Source organism: Phoenix dactylifera, chromosome 6 (genome assembly GCF_009389715.1).
Source record: "Phoenix dactylifera cultivar Barhee BC4 chromosome 6, palm_55x_up_171113_PBpolish2nd_filt_p, whole genome shotgun sequence".
Classification (NCBI taxonomy): domain Eukaryota; kingdom Viridiplantae; phylum Streptophyta; class Magnoliopsida; order Arecales; family Arecaceae; genus Phoenix; species Phoenix dactylifera.
Window position 1 is genome coordinate 2,024,129 of NC_052397.1, and position 23,073 is coordinate 2,047,201.

A 23,073-nucleotide genomic window follows, 5' to 3' on the forward strand; every position below is an offset into this window, starting at 1 on the left:
AGGAAGCTGTTTCAGCTTTTTCGGAGAACTGTATTTTTGACAAAAATGCCCATATTAAAATAACATAATTACATAGTTTATTCCTGTATGAACCTAAAAATCTGCTGGAGCCAAGAACCCAAGCCGTCAGACTCCCTTCCGTAAGAAAAGGTATTTTTCTTTTCAATTTTTGTATGCATCTCTTGAACCACATTTTAGAAAAAAAAAATTTAATCCTTTTCCATACCTTCCAAAATCAATCTATTGTTTTTTTTTTATCATCAACCTCGCGGCCCACGCTGAGGTCCTCCTCGAGCGTGGACCACGAAGAAGTGCCCCTGGACCGCAGGAAATTAATTTTAGAAAAATTATGAAAATTTATTATGGAAAATTATTTTTTACTAATAATTATAATAGTTTATACCTTTATTTTTGTATTATACTATAAATATAATATCATATTATATTATATCATAATACATTAATATGTTATGTTAAATAATTTAATATTATGTTATATTATGGAAAATTAATTTATACTAATAATTATAATATTTTATACCTTTATTTTTGTATTATACTATAAATATAATATCATATTATATTATATCATAATACATTAATATGTTATGTTAAATAATTTAATATTATGTTATATTATGAAAAATTAATTATACTAATAATTATAATATTTTTTACCTTTATTATTGTATTATACTATAAATATTGTATTATATTACATTACATTATAATACATTAATATGTTATTTTAAATAATTTAATATTATGTTATATTATGAGAAATTAATTTATACTAATAATTATAATATTTTATACTTTTATTATTGTATTATACTATAAATATAATATATATTACATTATATCATAATACATTAATATGTTATGTTAAATAATTTAATATTATGTTATATTACCAAATATTAATTTACTCTGATAATTATATTACTATTATGCTATATTAACATAATATTATTTTGTATTACAATAATATTATACTATATCGTATATTTATGTATTAATTTATGTTATGTTTTATTATGTTGTGTTGTATAATACTATGCAATATCCTTTATGGTAATTTTGTCATATAAAAGTACTTTCTCAGTTTGTTTACCAAACACAAAACAAAGTACCACAGCACTTTACGAATGTGGTTACCAAACAACAAACAGCTTTTTATAACAGCTCTACTTCAGACAGCTCTACTTCCAACAGCTCTACTTCCAACAGCTCTACTGCCAACAGCTCCCCCAAACAGGGCTTTAGTGTTATTACAGGTAACTGCGCCCCCTCGGAGGTGGTCTTAATGCAGTTTTATGTCCCTTTAAAGTGGAAAGTTAGTTTCCCTTTCGCCTTGATATCCAAGAGCAGCTCTTGGTAATGTTGCAATGAAATCCTCAAACCTCCCATGTATATAACACACTGAAATGTAAAACAGCATTCTCACCAATGTCTCGTTAAACATCATCCATAAAACGCAATAGCCTATGGCTTAACTCTCCTCTTATGCACGTACGACACCGATGACAATAAGTGGTACCAATTCTCTTGTGCTAGGTGGCCTCAATGGGGCACACCTTTTTTTTTTCTTTTTTTTTTTTTTTTATACAATAGCGGCTCACATCCGATGATGAATGTGAATGCGGCCAATAAGATCAGAAAATAAAAAGCTATAAAAAGATTCCAGCATAGACTCGTGATCTATCCAAATAAAATCTTATGAGTAATGAGCCGCAAAGGAGGCAACTCAGTCAGCAACACCGTTTGCCTTTCGATAAATACGTGTGGCCAGGTAGGAGCCAGACTCCCCTAGTAGGCGGCGGATGTCGTGAAGCAGTGACCACTTCTCAATCGCGCATCCTCGACCTCGGACCTACTCGATGACTGTGGTTGAGTTCCTCTCCAAGAGAATACAGTCCGCGCCCAGTATCCGTCGCGCATCGGTGAAAAAACTACAATAATAAATTGGACTTTATGTGCATCAAATTGATGATATCGTGATGGCCCATTTGTGCGACTGAAGTCCAGGTTTCAGTTTCAAGTTCGTCACGAATCATTGCTCAAACAACAAACCAAGCTAGGTCGGCCCGTCGACTCCCCGGCCCAGTTTGGAGACCGATGGAGACGGCAAGGCGTTTAAACCGAGACATGGACTAATCTCATCCGTGCATAACACATACTCTGATTACGTGGACGGCCCAGATCATCTAGTCGACGTCAATGACATAATGCTCGACACGTCCGGCACGCTTCTTCCGTTTACCCGGCCAACTGCCCCATCCTTGGAACCATGGGGCTGACATCAAAACCTTGATGCTAATCGTAAAGTATGACGTGCACAACGCTCAGCCGACAGCCAAGGAAAATTTTCTACCGGGCAGCGGACGCAACACGCACCGCTCGAGGGGGCACCATCCACGACTCTCGCTCTCCCAACGCACGAGACCCACCAAATCCCGCCACGTGTCCATGTCAGTACGTGGCACCATTTAATTGGCTAAAATCACCTTTGCCATGTAGTTATTCTATTTTCCCGTTCACCTATAAATGCCTCACGATAAAAATCCCATTATTCTGCTGAAAAATAAAACCAAATAAACGAGGAACTTCCGAGACCTCTTCTCCGTTTCCCTCCCATTCTGGGACTCTCGGTTCTCCCCTCCTCTCTTCTCCCAAGCTCCATTACCTTTTTCCGGATCGAAAGCCAAAGCCCTAACCCTAAATTTCGAAAACCCTAGCTCTCCCAGGGCTCGAATGTCGGAATTCCTTCCCCATTCGCATCGATCGAGCTTCTAATCTTGTTCTTCATTACGATATCCAGCAAGAATTCCTGATCTAGGGTTTCAGATCTCCGTCAAGAACATGAGATCTGGAACCAAAATCCGGCTTCTTTTGGCCTTACTCTCGATCCTTTCTTTCTTGGCGATCCCCTCGGAATCGGCCGTCGCGAGCATAGATCTCGGCTCCGAATGGATGAAGGTGGCAGTGGTGAACCTAAAGCCCGGCCAGAGCCCGATCTCCATCGCTATCAACGAGATGTCCAAGCGGAAGTCCCCGGCCCTCGTCGCCTTCAATGGCGGTAATCGTCTCGTCGGCGAGGAGGCCGCCGGGATCGCGGCGCGGTACCCCGACAAGGTCTACTCCCAGGTGAGGGACATGATTGGGAAGCCGTACAAGCACGTCAAAGATCTCGTCGATTCCCTCTACCTCCCCTATAGTTTAGTGGAGGATTCCAGAGGGGCAGTTGGAATCAGGATCGATGACGGCCTCACCGTCTACACGGCGGAGGAGTTGCTTGCGATGGTCCTTAGTTATGGGATGAGCTTGGCTGAGTTGCACGCGGGGATTCCGGTGAAGGATGCCGTGATCTCCGTGCCGCCGTATTTTGGGCAGGCGGAGCGGAGGGGAGTGCTTGACGCGGCGCAGCTTGCGGGGATCAACGTGTTGTCTCTCATCAACGAGCATGCTGGTGCTGCTTTGCAGTATGGGATTGATAAGAATTTTTCGAACGAGTCCCGGCATGTCATATTTTATGATATGGGCTCAAGTAGTACTTATGCTGCCCTGGTTTACTTCTCGGCATACAATGCAAAGGAATTTGGGAAGACCATATCTGTTAACCAGTTCCAGGTAAGCCTTCGCCAGAAAGAAGTGCTAATTTTTGCTATTAGTTTTGCACTATTTGTGAATACGTTGCTTCTTGTTTGGATGCTTTTTGTATAGTTTGTGTAGTTAGCTAAGGAAACTTCATATTAACAATTCAAATGCTGATGAGTAACTTATTTATGAAATATCTTTCAAACTAGGAATATGTTTACTATTCTAATGAATGTTTCTCTCTAACAACAAAAAATGACCGAGCTAAGTAACGCATAAAAACCCATTTGATACTTTTTTTGATAATTATTTCTGCATGAATTGCTATTTTTTATTTTGCTTCAGATGGAGGCTCATGACTAACCAAATTTCTTGTGCTTGTGGACATAGAACATATCCGTGAATGATGATAAAATGTTGTGATATGTAATGATCTTCATGTTTTATATTATCAGTAGAACTTATGTGGCACGACTAATTCTAGAGTGTCTAACACAAAGTCCATAACCAATATTTTGGTTTTGGATGCAAGACATATTTACGGTGTGGCAATGAGTGCTTAGTAGTAAAGTATATGATATCTAAACCCCCCCTTATTATTCTCCCAGCATCTTGTCCGGCAATGTTGTTCATATAGTATACTTTTGCCTGCTAGGTGTAATGTATCTCTATGCAAATAAGTAAATTAGGTTGTCGACATCTGTGCAAGATGCAAGAGCATATATTTAAATTAATTTATAAATGCATTATATTAATGTTTCTATCTTTTTGTGTTTCCATGGAGAGGACTCAAATATGGCCTTTGAAAGCAAAATTAGTAAAATGACATGGAATATCTGTGCCATATAGAGTTAATAAATAATTAGGGATGTAGCTATTTGTTTAAGAGGTAAGTCCAAGGTTCTTGAGTTTAAGGCCGAAGATAGTGTGTTTGTTGGTGACTATGCTGAACTTCAGACGGGTTTAAAACTTAAAAGGGTTTTAAAGAGGAAACTAATATGATGTTGCTGTCGAGTTTGTAGAATTAAATTATTTCTTGATGTATGGCTAGAAGGAACATCAAAACTATATGTTAGAAAGCATAACATATTTAGTATTTTTCTTGTAGTAATTGTAATGAATGGAAGCTGGTAAGGGAAATCTACAGATTGGTTAATCGCTACTATTATTAAACCTCTTGAGTTGCTATCGAAGTTGAAGTCTTTTGAAGGAGTCTTCACTCTTCCATTGACTCAACATCAACAAAGTGAGAGGATCGTAGCCATACAAGGACCTCAATGACAATCAAGAATACCTGTCTTTTTTCCTTCACCTAATAGGATTCAGTACTGGTTGAACCGACTACTTAAGATTAATGGAGTCTCATTTTGATATTGTAGACCTATGCTGGAAACATGTTTTGATGACAACTGGAATAAAAAAAGGGGGAAAATACTAGACAATTTTGGTCCATATATTGATGCACTGGACAATTGCGAAGTAAATACAGAGATTGTAGGACTGTTCTTCTAGCTTCATTGGAATTAAAGAGATGAAAAAGATAGCAAGCTCTTACATCTTGGGCTGCTATAAAGGTATTGACTGGTCTGCCAGGATATAGAAGGGCAGGAAAAAGTCAACAGAGGCTCAAGATTGTGTTGCATGTACCTGTTATGGTCATGATGAGTAATAACTGCTAAGACTAAGGGTTGTGCTGATTTGAGTGGCTTCTCATTTTGTTGAGATCCGTAAACTCAAGCATGGGTGTCGCAGTGCGATCGGTTTAGTTAACCGTCAAAATTTCAGACATGAATTGAGTCTGTTCGTAAATTCAGTAATATGAGATGTGAAACCCTTTGATAAGCAAGTAGTGTTGAGGTGGTGTTTCAGATGATGCCATTAGTCTTCTAACTGGACATGATTTTGGCGGGGCTGACTCGTCTAACAACCGAAGCCTATTTATTTGTAGCTGATCAAAGGTCAAAATGCCTTCCAAAGTCCCATTAATGGCAAGCATTCCTGACAGAGTGCCCACTTTGCTTTCCTCATCAGCCTCCAGATGTAAAAAGTAATATGGAAAGAAGAGAATATGTGGGAAGCTAAGTACAAAAATATACCATATTTAGAGATCAGATGATTTGCTTACTAATCAGTTATTTGTATGTAATTATATTTGTGTGCGTGCCTTATCTAATTGAAAATTTACCATAGTTAGAGATCAGATTATTTGCTCATTGATCAGCTATTTGCATGTCTTTTCTGTGCATGCATGCGTGTTGGGGTGTGTGTGTGTGTGTTATCTGCTAGCTGTCTACATCTCATCTTGCTATTATTTACCTTATAAGCATTGGCAATTTGGTTTCTTTGAGAAGCATCTATTTTGAATCTTATCTTCCAATTCCATGCTAATTACGTTTCTTGTTCATCCACTCCCATGTGTTAGACTGCAGGCTAATAAGTATATAAACTCCTAGACCTAACCTTCATCATATGTGGAGCAAATACACTGATTTTTGTATTAAGCTTTTTTATTTGTTTCTGCACCAAATTTTGTTACTGTGATAATAGTAAGTTACTTCTGACAGGTCAAGGATGTTAAATGGAATGCTAAACTTGGCGGCCAAGATATGGAATTTCGTTTGATTGAGTATTTTGCTGATGAGTTTAATAAGCAAGTAGGAAACGGAGTTGAGGTGAGGAAGTCTGCTAAAGCAATGGCTAAATTGAAGAAACAGGTGAAGCGTACAAAAGAAATTTTAAGTGCCAATACAGTGGCACCAATATCTGTTGAATCTCTGTATGATGATCGTGATTTCAGGTATAATCATCACCAAATTTGACAACAAGGAATATCATATATATTGTTTATGCATGAGAGTTTTTGCAGCTGCTCATCTGAATGTCTTTTCATAACACTTTATCCTGCCTTTCTTCTATTGTTCATCTGTACCAAGTTTTATCCTCACACCGTGGTTCCTGATGATCACCATCACTAGTACGCTTTTTATGTACCATGCTTATGTAGCTTTTCTCATATTTTATTCTAATTGTATAAACTATGCTTAATTGCTCCCTGTTTACACATAAGTAAAGCTGAGAGTGACCTTTCATGTATACCAACTTGTATGGTCTGATTCTTTGTTATCACTAGGTGGCTATTATTTTAGATTTCTTTTGGAGGGTTTTAAATTTGAAAATTGTGGAAAATATGAATTTTAACTACAAAACCAAACAAATTATCCTTTACTTAAAGCCTTTTCCTTTGTTGTAAGGAACATCTATGCAATATTAGATTGACCACTATGAACACATTTCCCTCAAGCAACTGATCAAAACTGTAAGGCTCCATTTGGTTGCAAAGAAAGTGAAAGAAAAGAGAGAAAAATTAGCAAGAGAAAAGAAAAGAAAATCGAGTATTTTCTCATGTCTGGGTAATCTAATAAAATTGCAAAGAAAGATGTTGAGAAAGTGGTTATGACATGGTTATCTTACGCCTCTTGCTTATGTTTAATATTGCTTTCAAAATCACTACCTCTTGAAAAGGGAAAATTTTAGGCTTATCTTTGATTCTGTCTTCCTGGATTTTCTTTTTACCACCAAACAATAGAAAAAAGATTCTTCCCTCACAAACTTTTCCTTTCTCTTTTTTGCAATGAAATAGTCTTATTCTTTCACAAGACAACATGATTTTCCCTTTCTGCTTTACAATAATTAAACTCTATTGAATAAATGTATAATCATTATTCTCTTCCTAAATTGTTGTGAAAATATATGAGACTTTCAAAAGATTTTGGATGGGTCTATGCTCTTTTCCTCTAGTGTTTGTTTCTTCTTTCGATATCTTCTTCTTGAATTTTGCTGTAGTTTTGCACAAAACCAAATAATGCCAATTCTGTGTCCGTCATTACTAATCGATTCTCATAGATTTCTTGTACCTTTTCCTATCCCAGAAGCACAATAACACGTGAGAAATTTGAAGAACTTTGTGGGGACTTGTGGGAACAGGCTTTGGTTCCTGTAAAAGAAATGCTCAGAGGTTCAGGCTTAAAGATAGATGATATTTATGCAGTAGAGCTGATAGGTGGAGCAACTCGTGTGCCAAAATTACAGGTCATTTTTTTTCACTTTTCTTCTTTGAACTATAAACTGCTGTTCTCACAAATGCTTTGCCTGCATTTTGTATTGACCTCATCATCTGTAGCTGAGTTTGTTTGCCATCATATCTTAGTTGGTTAGATAATACATATATTAAAGAACCTTTGTTTTTGTCCTTTGGTAAGCTTGAATCATATGGTGTAACCAGCAAGCAAAACTCTAACTTTTTCTTATAATATTAGAAGAAAGTTAATCACTTAGTAGTTATTGTAATTTTGTAAAACTATGTAGATGTAGAATTACTTTTGAAGTGAGATGCTCAGGGATAGATATCATTTTTGTATGTGTTTTGTCTTCATAGGTGTGCCTTCATCTTTATATTTGAATTCCTATGCTTAATAGCTTTTGTCAAGTGCATCATGTTAGAGCAGTTGTTATATAGTCAATATTTTAAGAAAGCAGTGAAGTCCAATCACATTAAAGGCCTAAAGTATGAAGTGTTCTAACTGCTGGCAAGATGATAGTGGATGAGAGTACCTCAGAATGAAAAAGATTAACAATTATTTTCTAAAAGATAACCTACCTCCGCCCCAATATAATAACAAGATGTAATGGCTTGTCAAATGCATTGATGTTGAAGATTCTTATTGAAAATTGGGTATTCCTTTTTTTTACACCATTGGCTGCCTTGCATGTGGCAACATATTGCATCTATTCTAAGTGAGAGCAGATACAGTCCAAGTTCGCAGGGACGCCACTACTGAAAGTGATTTGAGAATGAGATCAAATTGTATAGCCCCTGATAGGGGAGTTTGATTACTTCAACAATTGTCTGTTGATGCTTGAGAATCTAAATTATCTAATCCTCCAGAAGTCAAAAGGGTATTTTCGGAGCTATTGTAGTGTCACTTTTGTCAAATTACTCTTTGGTAAATGTGCTTCCCAGAATTATTGCTTCAACAATTCTTCTATATAGTTTGTGGCCTCAAAAGTTTTCTTTGTATCCTTCCAAAATCAAAGCATATGCTTAAGAAAAAGAAATCTCTTACTTTCAATGGAACTCTAATATGTTAGTTCGAGTCCTTAGAATCCACTTCAAGAAAGTCATTGGATTTTTTAATCTAGGTATCCTGAGGCTATTGGAGCAGGTACATCCTGACCAGGTTTTTGGAGCCACTACCATTCTTCTAACAACACCCTGACTGACTTTCTGGGTGGAGCTGATGGCAGAACGGTAGTAGCTGTTGTCTGCGGCATTTGCATGGATGTGGTTGTAGTGCAACCAAGAGGCAATAATTTTCAAATGTCAATTTTCTTATCCTTGACGAGAATGGAATCAATCCTTTATTGCTTTGAGTCTACCTTGAGTAAGGCATGTGGATCTAAGTTATGAATGGTGGCCTACTATATCCCTAGGCTTCTTTCCTATCTTGCTTATAAAAGCCTCAAATATAGATGCTATTCAGCTGCCTTCCTTTTCAGCAATCTCACTCACCAACTGCCTCCTTTTGTAGCCTGGATCTACCTTGATAGACTCAAAACCAGAGCCTACCTTGTACTGATGGCTTAAACTGTGCTCTGTGCCTACTATCCTCCTTCCTCCATCATTCATCATTCAAACTCTTTGAGAGATATGATAGTGGCTCAGCTATTCGACGATCAATCTCCGTCTGTTTCTCTGCTCTTTTTTGGTGCCTTCCTGAAAGTCATGAAAGTATTTGTTCATTGATTGTCGAATTTCTTGTGAACATTTCTTTCATGCAACCACATTTGGTAACAACCAGTCAAATACTGCTTCAATCTTGTCACCTGCCCCCCTCCATTGCATCACACCACATCCATCTTCAATGATGTTGGCCTAAGATCATTCCACCATGGCCCCGACCAATGTTAGCATCTGTGTCCTTATTCTTGAATCCATTTCTGCAAGTTTGACAACCACATGTTATAAACCACCTAATTCATTACCACAAATTATATAAGATGGATTTACACTTTGTTAAAAATTAAAAATATTATATATTTTTAGTTATACTTGTGACTTATAATTTAATTTCACTTAATAAACATGGTAAATTATAAAATAATGAAGAAACTATGTATGATCATCCTAGAAACTTCGTATAGGATGCCCACCGGGTGGTTTGTTTCTATTTTGCAAATGTTGACTTGGTAATTGTCATTTCCCAACCTTATAACTTGACTAACCTTTACAGTATATCTTCTCTCCTAACACCTGCCTATAAAGCTACAAGCTTGCTATTAGCATATGGTTATAAATTTGACAGGGCTTACTTGGATGTGTAGTGATTGAACCCCTCATGACATAAGTTGTGGTTAGTTTATAGAACCATTAAAGTAGTTTTTACATGTATCACTGACTTCTGTTAACTTCTTTGTTGAAACCAACCATTTAGTTGCTATTCTAACTATCAACTTATTTTTAGCAATTTGTATCCATTCGTTTCCTATAATTTGCAGTCAGTTCTGTCTGCTTTTATTTCTCAAAACAGAACCATCTTTGTTGAAATATGTGTTGCTTTCTGCTTTAATTATTTATTAGCAGAATTTTAGTCATTTTATGGCTTTGGTGGCATTTAATATGCTCAGGGTTTGTCTAAAATAATTTATATGAAAAATCTCATTAGTCATGATCTTGTATAAAGGGTTTAAAGCTGGTTGGAAAAAAATGTCAAACTATGAAATGAAGACACCGTGGGTCGTCAGACATTATTCATGAAGCTTGAGATAAGGAATTGACCTTTTGACAGGGATGAATGGTAAATGAATTAGGGCCTGTTACTTACTTTATGATAAATAACTTTATAACCAATAATCCTTACTAAGGAATGTTGGGATGTTCCTCTTTGCACCACATCCCTATGGCTGTATTTTGGTATGATACTTATGTGTTTAATAAATGGATCAGGCCTTGTTACTTACTTTATGATAAATAACTATATAGCCAATAATCCTTATTAAGGAATGTTGGGATGTTCTTCTTCACACCATGTCCCTGTTGTTGAATTCTTGTATGATACTTTTCTGTTTACTGAATCTCATAGTTCATGAGTGCACTCTATTTTATAGTATTCTGAGTCTCTGACCAATCATATTTTCTTTGACAATGCATGATAATTATTTGTAACAACATATGGATAAGTCCTTATTTGCTAACATGTCATGAAAAAAGATTTATTTTCCTGTTGTTATTTGTCTTAAATTTTTCTTTCCACAGATGGTTATACATCTACTCATCCTGAACTCATATGTATAGAAATAGTTTGCTGATTATTTTATTTAATAATTTTGTTTGTTACTCTTTGCTGTAGTTGCATCATCTTGAAAAATTTGAAATTTCTTTTGTCAGTTGTGAAGTTGAAAGGAATCTAAGTGAATGGTGGTCCATGTGTGGTCACATGTCTAGGTTAAATGTTCTCTGTTGAATGTATACACATATTTTTTATAGTTGGTGCCTTTGTGCATCAAACTCATCATTACATTGTACAGAAGTTTCGAGGCTAATGATACCACATGTTGTAGTGAAAAATTGTTCTGTACTGTTTCATGCAGGCTAAGCTCCAGGAGTTTCTTGGAAGGAAAGATCTGGACAAACATCTCGATGCTGATGAAGCAATAGCTCTCGGGGCATCACTGCATGCTGCAAATTTGAGTGATGGCATCAAGCTAAACCGTAAGCTAGGAATGATTGATGGCTCTTCTTATGGCTTTGTACTTGAATTAGATGGCCCAGATCTTGTGAAAGATGAAAACACTGATCTTTTACTTGTACCACGAATGAAGAAAATGCCTAGCAAGGTGCGTGCATAGTCTTTTTCTTTTTTTAATCCTTGCAATGAGTTAAAATCAGGCTTGTTCAATGTAACAAATTTGTTGGCACTACCTTTCTTGATAACTGGTGTCTTTTTCACTGGACAGATGTTCAGGTCTATCAAACATAACAAGGACTTTGAAGCTTTTCTAAGTTATGAAAAAGTGAATGAATTGCCTCCAGGAGTTTCTTCTAATAAGTTTGCTCATTATTCAGTATCTGGTCTGACAGAAGCCAGTGAGAAGTAAGATATTGATTTGGCTATTTAATCAAACTGCTAGGAGCATTGACATGCTTTATTTAGCTATTAGGACATTAATGTTTGATATGCAAATACTGTTTTCTAATGCTTATCATTGCAAATAAAATCTTCTGACTTTTCCTTGTTCTTTTTAGGTATTCAACGCGCAACCTCTCTGCCCCCATCAAAGCAAATCTACATTTTTCTCTGAGCAGGAGTGGAGTTATTTCTCTTGATCGAGCGGATGCAGTGATTGAGATATCTGAATGGGTAGAAGTTCCTAAGAGAAACAAGACAATCGAAACTAATGTTATCAGTAATCTCAACATATCCGCTGAAGCAAGCCCGGAAAACAGTTCAGAAGTCAACAAGGAAAGCTTGGATGCTGAGAATGGTACCAATAACTCCAACTCCACCATAGATGAGCAGGGTAGTGCAGATATTATAACAGAAAAGATATTTAAAAAGAGAACCTTTAGGGTTCCACTGAAGGTACATCTTGAGTGATGGTTTTTTCTAGTTTTCTTGAAGCATCTTAGAAATCTGAACTTAATTGAAGTGATTTCATGTCATGTAGATAGTGGAGAAATCAGCTGGCCCTGGGGCAATACTTTCAAGGGATTTGTTTTCTGAAGCCAAACTAAGATTAGAGGCGCTTGACAAAAAGGATGCTGAAAGAAAAAGAACTGCAGAACTCAAGAATAACCTGGAGGCATATATTTATTCTACAAGAGAAAAGGTCTGTTATTTTCTTTTAGACTGATGCGTAACATTGTGATGTTGGACTTCTGCAGACATATGCAAACTCTCAAGTTGTCTTCAGATTGACAACAATATTTGTATTGCTGCTTTTCCCACTCAAATCATATGAGCTCTGTTTCTGTTTTGTACTGTCTGCTATTTCCAATCAGTCGTGTGATCTACTGTAATTTTTAAAACTTTGATCGCTGTACAGCATTCTTTCTGCTAATTGTTGTTGTTTGATCTCATTGATTTTGAGACCAAGTGGTTTCTCTATGAATTTTCGAAGTTGTGAGCATTTCTGGTAACATCTCCTTCAAATTTAGCTGCAGTTTTAAAATAACATGTGCTTTTCGTGTTTAACAACTAGAATTTCTTCGGAGGCGTCTTGCTAAATAACTGAGAATTCAGCTCTTCGAATTTAGTTCGGTTCCTGGCATGCTGCTTTTCTTTTTATCTTATTTCGTCAATTCGTGGGTTTTGTCTCTTAAAATTCTATTTGGTTTATCAGCAATATATCTTCTCCTTAATATGATCAGATGTATAATGGCAGATTGAGGATAATGTGGAGATAGAGAAAGTTTCAACAGAACATGAGCGTCAGTCCTTTGTGGAGAAACTTAGTGAGGTGAGATTTGATCGTAAACTTCATAAACCATATCAGCTAGTCTTTTTTTTTTTAAACTTTTGAGTTCATGAAATCGAGGACTCCAGGTTCAAGAATGGTTGTATACTGATGGTGAAGATGCTCCAGCAAGTGAGTTCAAAGAGCGCCTTGAGTCACTCAAAGCCATTGGTGACCCAATATTTTTCAGGTAATTTTATGAGTTGAAGAATTTTGACCTTGGTTGGACAGGACAGGCTTGGAATTAGCAACTAAATGCTTGAAATCTGTTACCAGATTGAGTGAGTTAACTGCACGACCAGTTGCTTCTGAACATGCTCGAATATACCTTGATGAGCTGCAAAAGGTATGTACTCGTATTGGAATTATGTGTTTTGAGGAGCTACAGGTGCAAGTCTTTCTAGTCAATGATATATATATATATATATATATATATATATATATATATATATATATAGGTGTCATTGGTTAGAATTTGTGCTCCTATTCAGATTACTACTTTATCTAGTGGGCCTTGGACTTGTGTGAAAGGTTTGCAGAGTAATAGCAAAGATCTGTGTATAAGTTGTAAGATAACTTAAAGGAAGTTTCTATTGATATGCAATATGACGGGAACAAGATATGTAAGTAGATTGAAAATACCAGATCCAAAAGCTTGTCTGTCGACTTGGCTGATGACTAGCATTCACGAATCAGACTTGTACATGTATGCTATACAAAATCAGACAAAATCTAAAGTTTTAATTTAATCTATTGAGTAAAGGCACATATATATCAGTGGTAGCACCGGGAATGGTTTAGAAAGAAACAACTGATTTTTTTAATGAAAATTTAGTTGTGGTTTAACTCACAAATACTCCTTTGAGAAATACATTTATGTCTACTATGTGCTCAAGATTGACACATAATATTATAAGAATGACCTTATTCTATTGATGAGCTTTCCAATTCTCATGCGCATGCTAGAGCAATGAGATCAAACTTGTGCCTTCAAATAGGTATTCTAGTTGTTTAAATCTCCTCGTCTTCTATTAAGAATGTAATCCATGTTAGATGTTGGACATCAGATTTAGTTTGAGATTCTCCCTATGTTGAATAATGCTCATCTTAAAAAATGACCAGAAGGATGGAGAAGACTTGCTTATCTCTCTTATTCAGTGTCCTGAAATTGGACATAATCATGATCAGCGTGCATAGTGTTGGTAAATATCGGAAAAACTATGCAAAGATTGCATAGGGAAGGTTGAAAGCATCATTTAATGCCCTTGTATGGGTCAGAGATTGGAATGATGCTTGAACAGTGCAACTTCATTATGCTTGGCAAGCCACCCTGTTAATGTACGGTTGGAAAAGTGCATCAACATAACTTTATTTACTTGTAATGCATAGACTAATTCAGATGATTCTGTGGTGATGGATAGATGGGACTAGTAATTAGAATATACTTTTGGTCTATATGCACATCATCCATATGAAACCTTTTTGATATGCATAGCTATTTCTAGAAGGGAAAAAGAAACCATTTTGTACACATGCTATACTTATACCGACAAAAGCAACAAGAAAACATATTCCACAGAAAAGGGGTTTTCCTCTTGAATATCAACAGCTGCCATGTAATATAATGTTATGAACTGTACTGTTCTGGTTGATACACTAGTATACGGGGCAATTCTAATCTATACTGTACTATGTTGATACTCGCCCTTAAGATAACAAGAGATTTGTTGTGGCTGTGAGATATTGGCACATTCTTAGTAGTATGATGCAATGTGTTAAATACTGGTACCTTAATATCATCAGAAGTTCCAGGAATGACAAATTCTGAATTTACAAGTTACATGCTTGCTAGGACTGCAGCAAAACTTGCGTACATGCAAACTGTCTTATAATTGCTTCACAGTTTCCTGTTTGACAAGTTGTTTTCAAAGCATTTCATTTACTGTGTATGCAACTTGTTATGTTACTTTTTCATCCTACTTATGCGAGAATATTTGTTTCTTTATATGACTATAGTTATGAGTTTTTTTTTTTAATGCCTGATCTAGCTTTTTACCTAGAAAAGCAATTTTTCTGAGCAGAATATTCTCGCTGCTTGATGTGGAAAACTGATTGTTATTGATTCAATTATTTATTTACTATGGAGGACCTTTTCAACAACAGCAGTGGATTACTGATCTGTTCATGGCTAGACTTGGTTTCAATTAAACAGTGCTGCTGCATTGATTTTTTTCTTTGGAACTCCTGCAGATAGTAAACAAATGGGAGACAAGTAAACCGTGGCTTCCCAAAGCTAGAATAGATGAGGTTTGTTCTTTGAGCATTACATATAATATCTACTATCTGATGTAGTCAGTGGATACTTTATAGCAAGTTATCCATTTATTCTTGACAAGCGTTAACTAAAAGTGCATTGGATAATTTCACATCTAGGTTCTGAGTGAAGCTGACAGATTCAAAAGTTGGTTGGAAGAGAAAGAGGCCCTACAAAAGAAGTATGCTGTACCCTAAATCTCTATGATGATTGATATATTGACAATGCTTGTTCTTTTTCTGAATGAAAATACTGTCTTTTTCTGTAATCATGTCCAATCTTCTGTTAAGTCGTCATCGTTTTAGTTAGACATGTTTTGCATATTTAGATAGTTTTTCTAAATTCACTTGAAGTCGTCATGTTTAGTTAGATGTGTTGCACATTTAGGTAGTTTTTCTAAATTCACTTGAAGTCGTCATGTTTAGTTAGATGTGTTGCACATTTAGGTAGTTTTCCTAAATTCACTTGAAACCGTTATGTTTGTTGGTGTATTTGGAACTGTATCAGGATTTTCAGAGATAGCTGCATAAATTCCAATTTGTTAAATGTGGAAGTTATATATTAATATAAGGGAGGATCACGTGAGTGTAGGAGTACTTGAAGATAGGTATCGCAACATAAGTTGGCCTTCTTGTTGATGATGTCGAGCCAACCTGCAACTGTCTTGTGTCCTCTGGAAGTTGAACCAAAGGTTGTCATGAGCTGTGGAATGATAAGGACTATAGAATCAAATTCTGCATCCCTCTTCTTTTCTGCAGTGTTATGCAAGGGTTATATTGGCTTGTATCAAGCCAACTCTTACCTCAAAAAATTAATGTTTCGGTATGAAGAAGAAACAAACAACGGTCTTTTGTAGTACTCATCAACTGATCTTCCCCTTAGAAGCAGCTTACAAACATTATAAAGTTATAAATTTCTGATTTGTTCTGACACAAGGAAACTTGAGACAAAGACCAAGTCTTCTGAAGGAGAGATGAGTGAGGAGTGCATATCGAGGAAGGTGTTACTGAAAAGTGAACTAATTAAAATATCAATGCTCACCTGGAGGCCCTTGTTCATTTCATTTAACTGGATATACGTGGCATGTTTCAGCTGGTTTTGGCAATTAGTACCTATGTGAAATATGTAATGTATGAAACAAAGAATGAGATAATTCCGTTTTCTAGTCCTAACAAAGGCAGTTGGACTTGCATCTCCAGGACTCCTGACTTCAGCGAACCAGCCCTCACATCTTCTGAAGTTTATATAAAGGTTTCCAAACTTCAAGATAAGGTAATCAGAGTTCTCTTTCCTGCACAAATTACAGTCTGTATCTGTTTACCTCTTTTTTTACATTTCTTACCAAAGAGATAAACCTTCATGCATTTAGGTCGCAAGTGTCAATAGAATTCCAAAACCAAAACCAAAGATTGAGAGACCTCCAAAGGAAGAGTCAGTGAGCAAAGAGAACAGCACAAATGACTCGTACTCCACATCTGATGAGACCACTACTCAGACCGAGCAACCCAAAGAGAACAGCACAAATGCATCAAACTCCAAATCTGATGAGACCGCTTCTTCGACCGAGCAACCTACACAAGATACGGCCAATTCATCCAACACTGGCGCAGATACAGAAACTGTACCCCATGATGAGTTATAATCATACAGTCGCTAATGCACAGCAAGTTAAAAAAAGATGGCTAGAGGGATGGCAGACTGCATCTGAAGAACATCTCATAAACAGGTGACTTTAAACCTCCAATGTGGCTGTGCTCTTTTATTAGCAAATTTGCTTTGCTGGTGATTGAAGTAGAAGCAGGCTGTGGTGATTGAAGTAAAAGCAGGCTGAAATGGCTTCTGCACCCTACAATTTTGTTTGACCATAAAGTATTAGGCCAGGGTTTGCCGGTTTGAGTTAATGATTCAACCCGTCTCTATGATCCTATTTTTGCCATTTTTAGATGTTAAGACTGGTTCTGTCCTTGATGACTGCAAAATAGATGGGATTTCTGGGTTTTTTTTTCCACTTGGCTAATTACATTAGTCATCCCCATATATAATCAGGGGTTGTCTTGTACTTCTAAAATTATTGAGTATACAAAGTGCATATCCAATTGGCTTATGGTTTTTATAATCTGGTTTTCCGTGATATACTTCTCTATTTTCTTGAGAATGGAATGGATTGAGTGAGTTTGAATGATATTTGAAGAGTTTATAAACGTAAGCCATCTATAATACCTTATGTTCCTTTCTCCTTTGGCAAACCAGAGTGGAGTCTTCGAATATGCTGAGCACATGCCAGTTATTATTTTCCATTTTGTCAGGCTTGCGGTTCATGTCGTGGTTGGCTGTTGGCCTCCATTTTTCGTGACGCCAATGTGGAACTCGGGGGTTGTAGTGCCAGTTTATAATGAAGAATTTAGGGTGAGCCCTGTAGTAGTTTGAATTCCAGCGCTTTGCAATCTGTATTGTGTGATAGCGGACAAATGTTTTGGGAAAGAAAAATTGCGCGTAAATATAGATCTAATTATGTTCTCAAAATTGGATTTGGCAGGGTATCATTAAATTTTACGATTCGTTTTATGTGTAGGGATAGTGGATGAATTAATGATACTGCAGACCGTAGCCGAAAATGCCTTCTCGGTGATAGGTCTATGCAGCATGAATCATTCGCTGCATTCGTGTTCATATAAAGGTTGGCCTGTGCTGCATGGGCATGGAGGTGATGGGGTCCTCGCTGCGCACTAAAGAAGAAGGAATATTTATTAATGGACGGGAGAAGAGGTGGTTGTTTCCGACGACAACACTGTAAGAGTTTCTCTTGGCTGGTGGGCAGAAGTGGGTTTTTTCGTCTCTAACATAGATTTTGTGGTTTCTACACGGGAAAACATAATGAATTTTGTGCTACTTAATTAAGTGGACTCGGTAGGGATGTTTCGAACTAGGAGTGAAGCCAGCGTATTGCCTCAAATCAAATGCTGCTCCACGTGGCCCCTACTGCGGTTGTTACCATAACCACCGACCCGTGCGAAGCTTGACCTCATGCAGATACCCGGCACCCATAAATTTATTGTTAGGTATAGACCTGAGGTGAGGCCCATCAAAAATTGTAGGTTTGGATGTAGGCCTAATGAAAGAATGTCGTTGTTTGATACAGGGACAGTAGTGAGACTCGTAGATTGATTAGTGATTTGGTTTCTTTTCAGGCTGCGCAAGTGTATCGAGAGACGAATAGAGCTGCGGACTGGATCGCCTCCTACGTTGCTCGGTACGTGGAAGAGTTCTCGTGGACGAGTGCCACTGAGATTTCTTCTCCCTTGTATCATTTTATTGTTTTAGATCTGGCTGGCTGTACTCATATAAGAGCTATATGAATGCTGTTTTTACCACAAAAAAAAAAAAAAGGTCCAATGCGGATCTAACCTACTGGAGACATGTAAGAATACATGAGGATATGGGACCCAACTTTTTGAATTCAACCAGACCAAATTGGAACCTGATAGTTTACCTGATTTATATTTAAATATTTATATCTTCTGACATTTCTCACAAATTTTATTATATAAAAATTATACTATTAATTAATGTTTTGAGGGCATGAAGAAAATTGAGAATACTAAATGTTGATGTATACCCAACAATCAAAATTTAACTTGGTCAATTCCTAATGCGTGTTGAATAGGGTACGGCCCTTAACATAATTGGGCCTGCGACTCCTAACCAAAGTGAAGTTTGGGCTTCGGACGTGTAGATGATTCTTGCATTGGTATGGTTTGGGTCGGACAAATATAGGTCCAACCCCCTAAAGGGTTGGGTCCTGATTGAGAGATACTTTGACCCGACCCAATTGCACGACAAAAGAGGAGGTCACAACACAAAAGATTAGGATTCCAGCAGTTCCATTTTCAAGTAAATTCTTATTACATGGATTACATAAGTATAAATGGATTTGACAATGATGAATCAAATTGATAGCCATTAATGTTTCTAGACTTCAAGAAAAAATAGAGTAATGCATAACAATCATAGCATGTATCTTTGTGGTTCGAAATGTAGCTGCCTGCATGACAACAAAGCTTATACAGTGAGACTCACACGGTGCAACCACCATGACATCTATGACTGCACGACGATTAGCCCATACAGCAACAGGAAGTGTATCTCCATTTCCAACTGTTATATTCAAGCCAATTTCCACTTATATGAAATCATTGATATCGATTGGGGCGTTTAATCATGGAGAGGAAACAGAAAGCAGCCATGGATAAGTAATCGGAGAGAAGACTTGCCAGTTCTCCTTGTGAGCCCATTGACTTGGAAGTTAGGTCCAACGACACGAGCCTGCATCGCTCGACAAGAGGCTTTGCCGGCCGTAATTCGCCAACGTCGTGTCCAGAAAAGAGGCAGCTTCAAGTCACCGTTGCGACAAGACGCCGCTAGTCCTCTCTCTCTCTGCCCTCCTTGCCTTTCAGGTGTCAAGCGGACCATTGCCATCCCTGGAGAAAGCTCTTCTTGTGGCCCTGGTGAGTTTGGGGTGCTAGCTTCTCTCCCCTTTCCTTTCATTCTGACCTTTTTTTTAATGCTGAATTCTCTATATATCTCCATGCTTGATCTCAACTAGTTGGCAGCGTACGTAGGTGCTTCTCTTTCTTCATTTTACTACTTTTTACCATGCGAGGTACCAGTTCAGTGAATTGGTGTTGATGCATGCATGGCTGCTATAAAACCTGCGAGATTTTCTCTCTCGAATTTGAGTTATGCTTCATAGCCTATCCCATACCTGATGGAGAAAGACCTGGATAATCACGACAATGGTTTTCACACACACTCGCACGCGCGCGCGCGCGCAACCGTGCGTGCTCACATGCATATTTCTCTCTTCTAATTAGAATCCGTAAACAATCTTTTTTAGTCGAAACCAGGATTTTCTTATAACAAAGAATTTATTTAAAAGTAGAGTAGGCTCTTGAGTTTTCTTCTGTTTTTTTTTTGTTGAGAAGTTAATCTTCGATTTCTGATAACAAAAGGAAAAGATTTTTGTTGTCTTTTTTTTCGATTAGAATTACGACTTTCTTACTTTAATATATACATGTGGAGGTATTCTTTTTCCTGATTCTTGGTATCACGTCTCCGATCTAAGATCGCGAGCCGGAGATCGCGGCAACCACTACATACTCATGGTAACTCTTCCTACGAAAATACAAGATATCTCATCATGATATCATAATCAAACAGCAAAAATAATTTAAATAATAATGTTTAAATTTTAATTAAATAACAAAATTAAAAATCTTACAAAACTAATAATATTTCAAAGGCTTGCATCAACTCTAAAGCAAAATGTAGTTTAAATAAAGATGTCAAAATCATGTCTTTAATGTATATAATTAAAAAGCAGGAGCTTTGATTGAAATATGGAACTCACACACATAGCTAATTGTTGTATATAATTTTTGAACAATACATTATTTGTTTGTGCCACAAGTTGGCACTCTTCTTTTCTTTGGACTGCTAGATATGACAACCTAAGTTTGCATTTTGCAGGGACACATGACTCTTCATTTCTATGCGGATTCGACTGAGTAAATTTGATAGGAATTCACATCCCTCTATATTTAACAACTAAAGCTTTAGGATTCAATATTTATTGAGTGGTGCATTCTCAAAAATCTACATTCCTTATTCCGAAAAAATAATGAAAAATTATTGAATATACAATCCATTAATGATTTTGGATATTAAATAAAAAATAATGGTCACACATGAATCAACAACTGAAGTGCACATCTTTTATGTCCAAAAATATGTCCTCTTCTATGTCTGCAAGGCTATTTGCTCCTATAGTGAGATCATAAATGCAAATGAGATTGCATTATGAGAGGTTATAAGAAAGCACAATATTCTCACCATTGCAATGCATGGCCGCTACTGCTTGAACAAATGAATGCATTAGGAGATACACAATCTTAAGTCATTTTGTCATAGCACTTTTTGAATTCCAAGTACTATATCCAAACAAATTTTCATTTGTAGAAAATCACTAATATTCATATTATGGAAAGAAAACCACCTGCAAATAAAGAAACATCTTGCTAAAATAAATCATTTTTAAGATAGACTCGATAATATTACCTGAGACTTGTTAGTAATTTTCCAACTGCATGCAATGAGACACATGTCCAACCATGATAATTGCAACTTTTATGATATGGCGACATCAATCAAATTCACACTCTCATTATTATCATGATAATCTTATCGCTCTATATAATTCCCTGCCTTCATGTTTTCCTCGCTCTCACTTCTTCTTTTGGTCTGAGGTGTTGTGGTGGAGGTTGTATGGCAAATTTCGGAAAGGGTCCTTCCACACGAAATCTCACCACTACAGTTTTTGGTTCATCTTCTTCTTTTTGGTCTGGTGAGTTTGGAGTATTTCTCTCCTCTCTTAATCCTCTCTTGTCACTTCTATGTTTTTATGATAGATCTTGTAATATTTTTTCTTGTGGGGTTATGCTTTTGAGCGTTAGTGTTGTTACATGGGTTACTTCGATTATATTTTTGGTCCTTGTTTTTTCTTGTTGCATAATAAGTTTTTTTAAAATATCATCAGATTCTCAACTCGAATATATCTTAGAACAATCCGACCGAGAAGAAGAAAGAAATTCTTCAACTTACTCAATTCGAATCTCTTAAAAATTACATAAAATAAAATACGAAAGTAAGGTCCAGATCATCTTTTCATTCATTTTTAATGGATCATAAAACTAAGTTATATAGTATCTATTTATATTAGTGAGATCTGCTTTTGTATAATTTGTATCGAATTCTTTCTCTTCTAATAGTAGTCTTTTTTTTACTCATAACAAGAATATAATTTCTTTATATAGGATATAGGCTTTTGGGCTTCTCATATTAAGAAAAATCATCTGCTTTGTGTACTATAAACATGTATGTTCTTACTTTAAAATATAAACATACAGTTTATATAATAAAATATTTGTTTTTCTAAATTTTTATCGGAAGGTGATAAGCAGTTGAATCGCTCTCTCTCTCTCTCTCTCTCTCTCTCTCTGTCTGTCTGTCTCTCTCTGTCGTGCTTGTTCATGTAGTGGCTTATATTTCTTCGTTTGGTTCAACGTGAAGGAACCAGCGGCCTCAATATGAGGGTTATCGACATAAACCTACCCCCCCTGAGGCAGAGGAGGAGCTTCCCATAGGAGGCATGGATGACACGGCGAAAGAAGAGAACAACATACCTAAGCCAAAAAGGCTTCGCCTCTCCCCGGAGCAAACCTGGGTTCTGGAAGAAGCATTCAACAGGAACCCCGCTCTCGATTTCAGTAAGAAAAAACGCAGAAGCTTTTCTCCCCAAAATGCCGTCTCTTTTTCCTTATCAACCTAAATAAGTTAATGAAATTAAAGCTGGCATTAGAATTACTGATGCATGTCTTTTTCAGACGGAGAAAGCGGAGCTGGCCGCAACGTTAAACCTTTTACCGCGCCAGGTGGAGGTCTGGTATCAGAACCACAAGGCCAGGTGCTTCACTCCATCAGCTTGTAGATTTTGAAGTATTACATTTTTTTTTTTTTTTTTGATAGACAGAATTACTATTACTGGGGGCATTTCTGCAAAGATATGATGATGGATGCTGCAAGAAATCCATGTT

The 23,073-nt window shown here is 36.7% G+C and overlaps 1 protein-coding gene across 2 annotated transcripts; it reads left to right on the plus strand.

Moving 5' to 3' along the window:
• The first annotated feature begins 2,570 nt into the window (after positions 1-2,570).
• LOC103701937 (heat shock 70 kDa protein 17) lies at positions 2,571-17,540 on the plus strand. Of its 2 annotated transcripts, XM_008784164.3 has the most exons (14): positions 2,571-3,630; positions 6,162-6,394; positions 7,527-7,686; positions 11,245-11,490; positions 11,611-11,747; positions 11,900-12,236; positions 12,322-12,483; positions 13,039-13,113; positions 13,200-13,300; positions 13,387-13,456; positions 15,361-15,417; positions 15,544-15,605; positions 16,624-16,696; positions 16,794-17,540. In XM_008784164.3, the coding sequence occupies exons 1-14, from the start codon at positions 2,863-2,865 to the stop codon at positions 17,064-17,066; spliced, it is 2,754 nt and encodes a 917-aa protein (XP_008782386.2). In that variant the 5' UTR covers positions 2,571-2,862; the 3' UTR covers positions 17,067-17,540. The 2 variants fall into 2 exon arrangements, with proteins under 2 accessions (XP_008782386.2, XP_038983016.1); XM_039127088.1 differs by lacking the exons at positions 15,361-15,417; positions 15,544-15,605; positions 16,624-16,696; positions 16,794-17,540 and adding an exon at positions 13,555-15,354 and having other exon boundaries at positions 13,387-13,520.
• Positions 17,541-23,073: the final 5,533 nt, after the last annotated feature.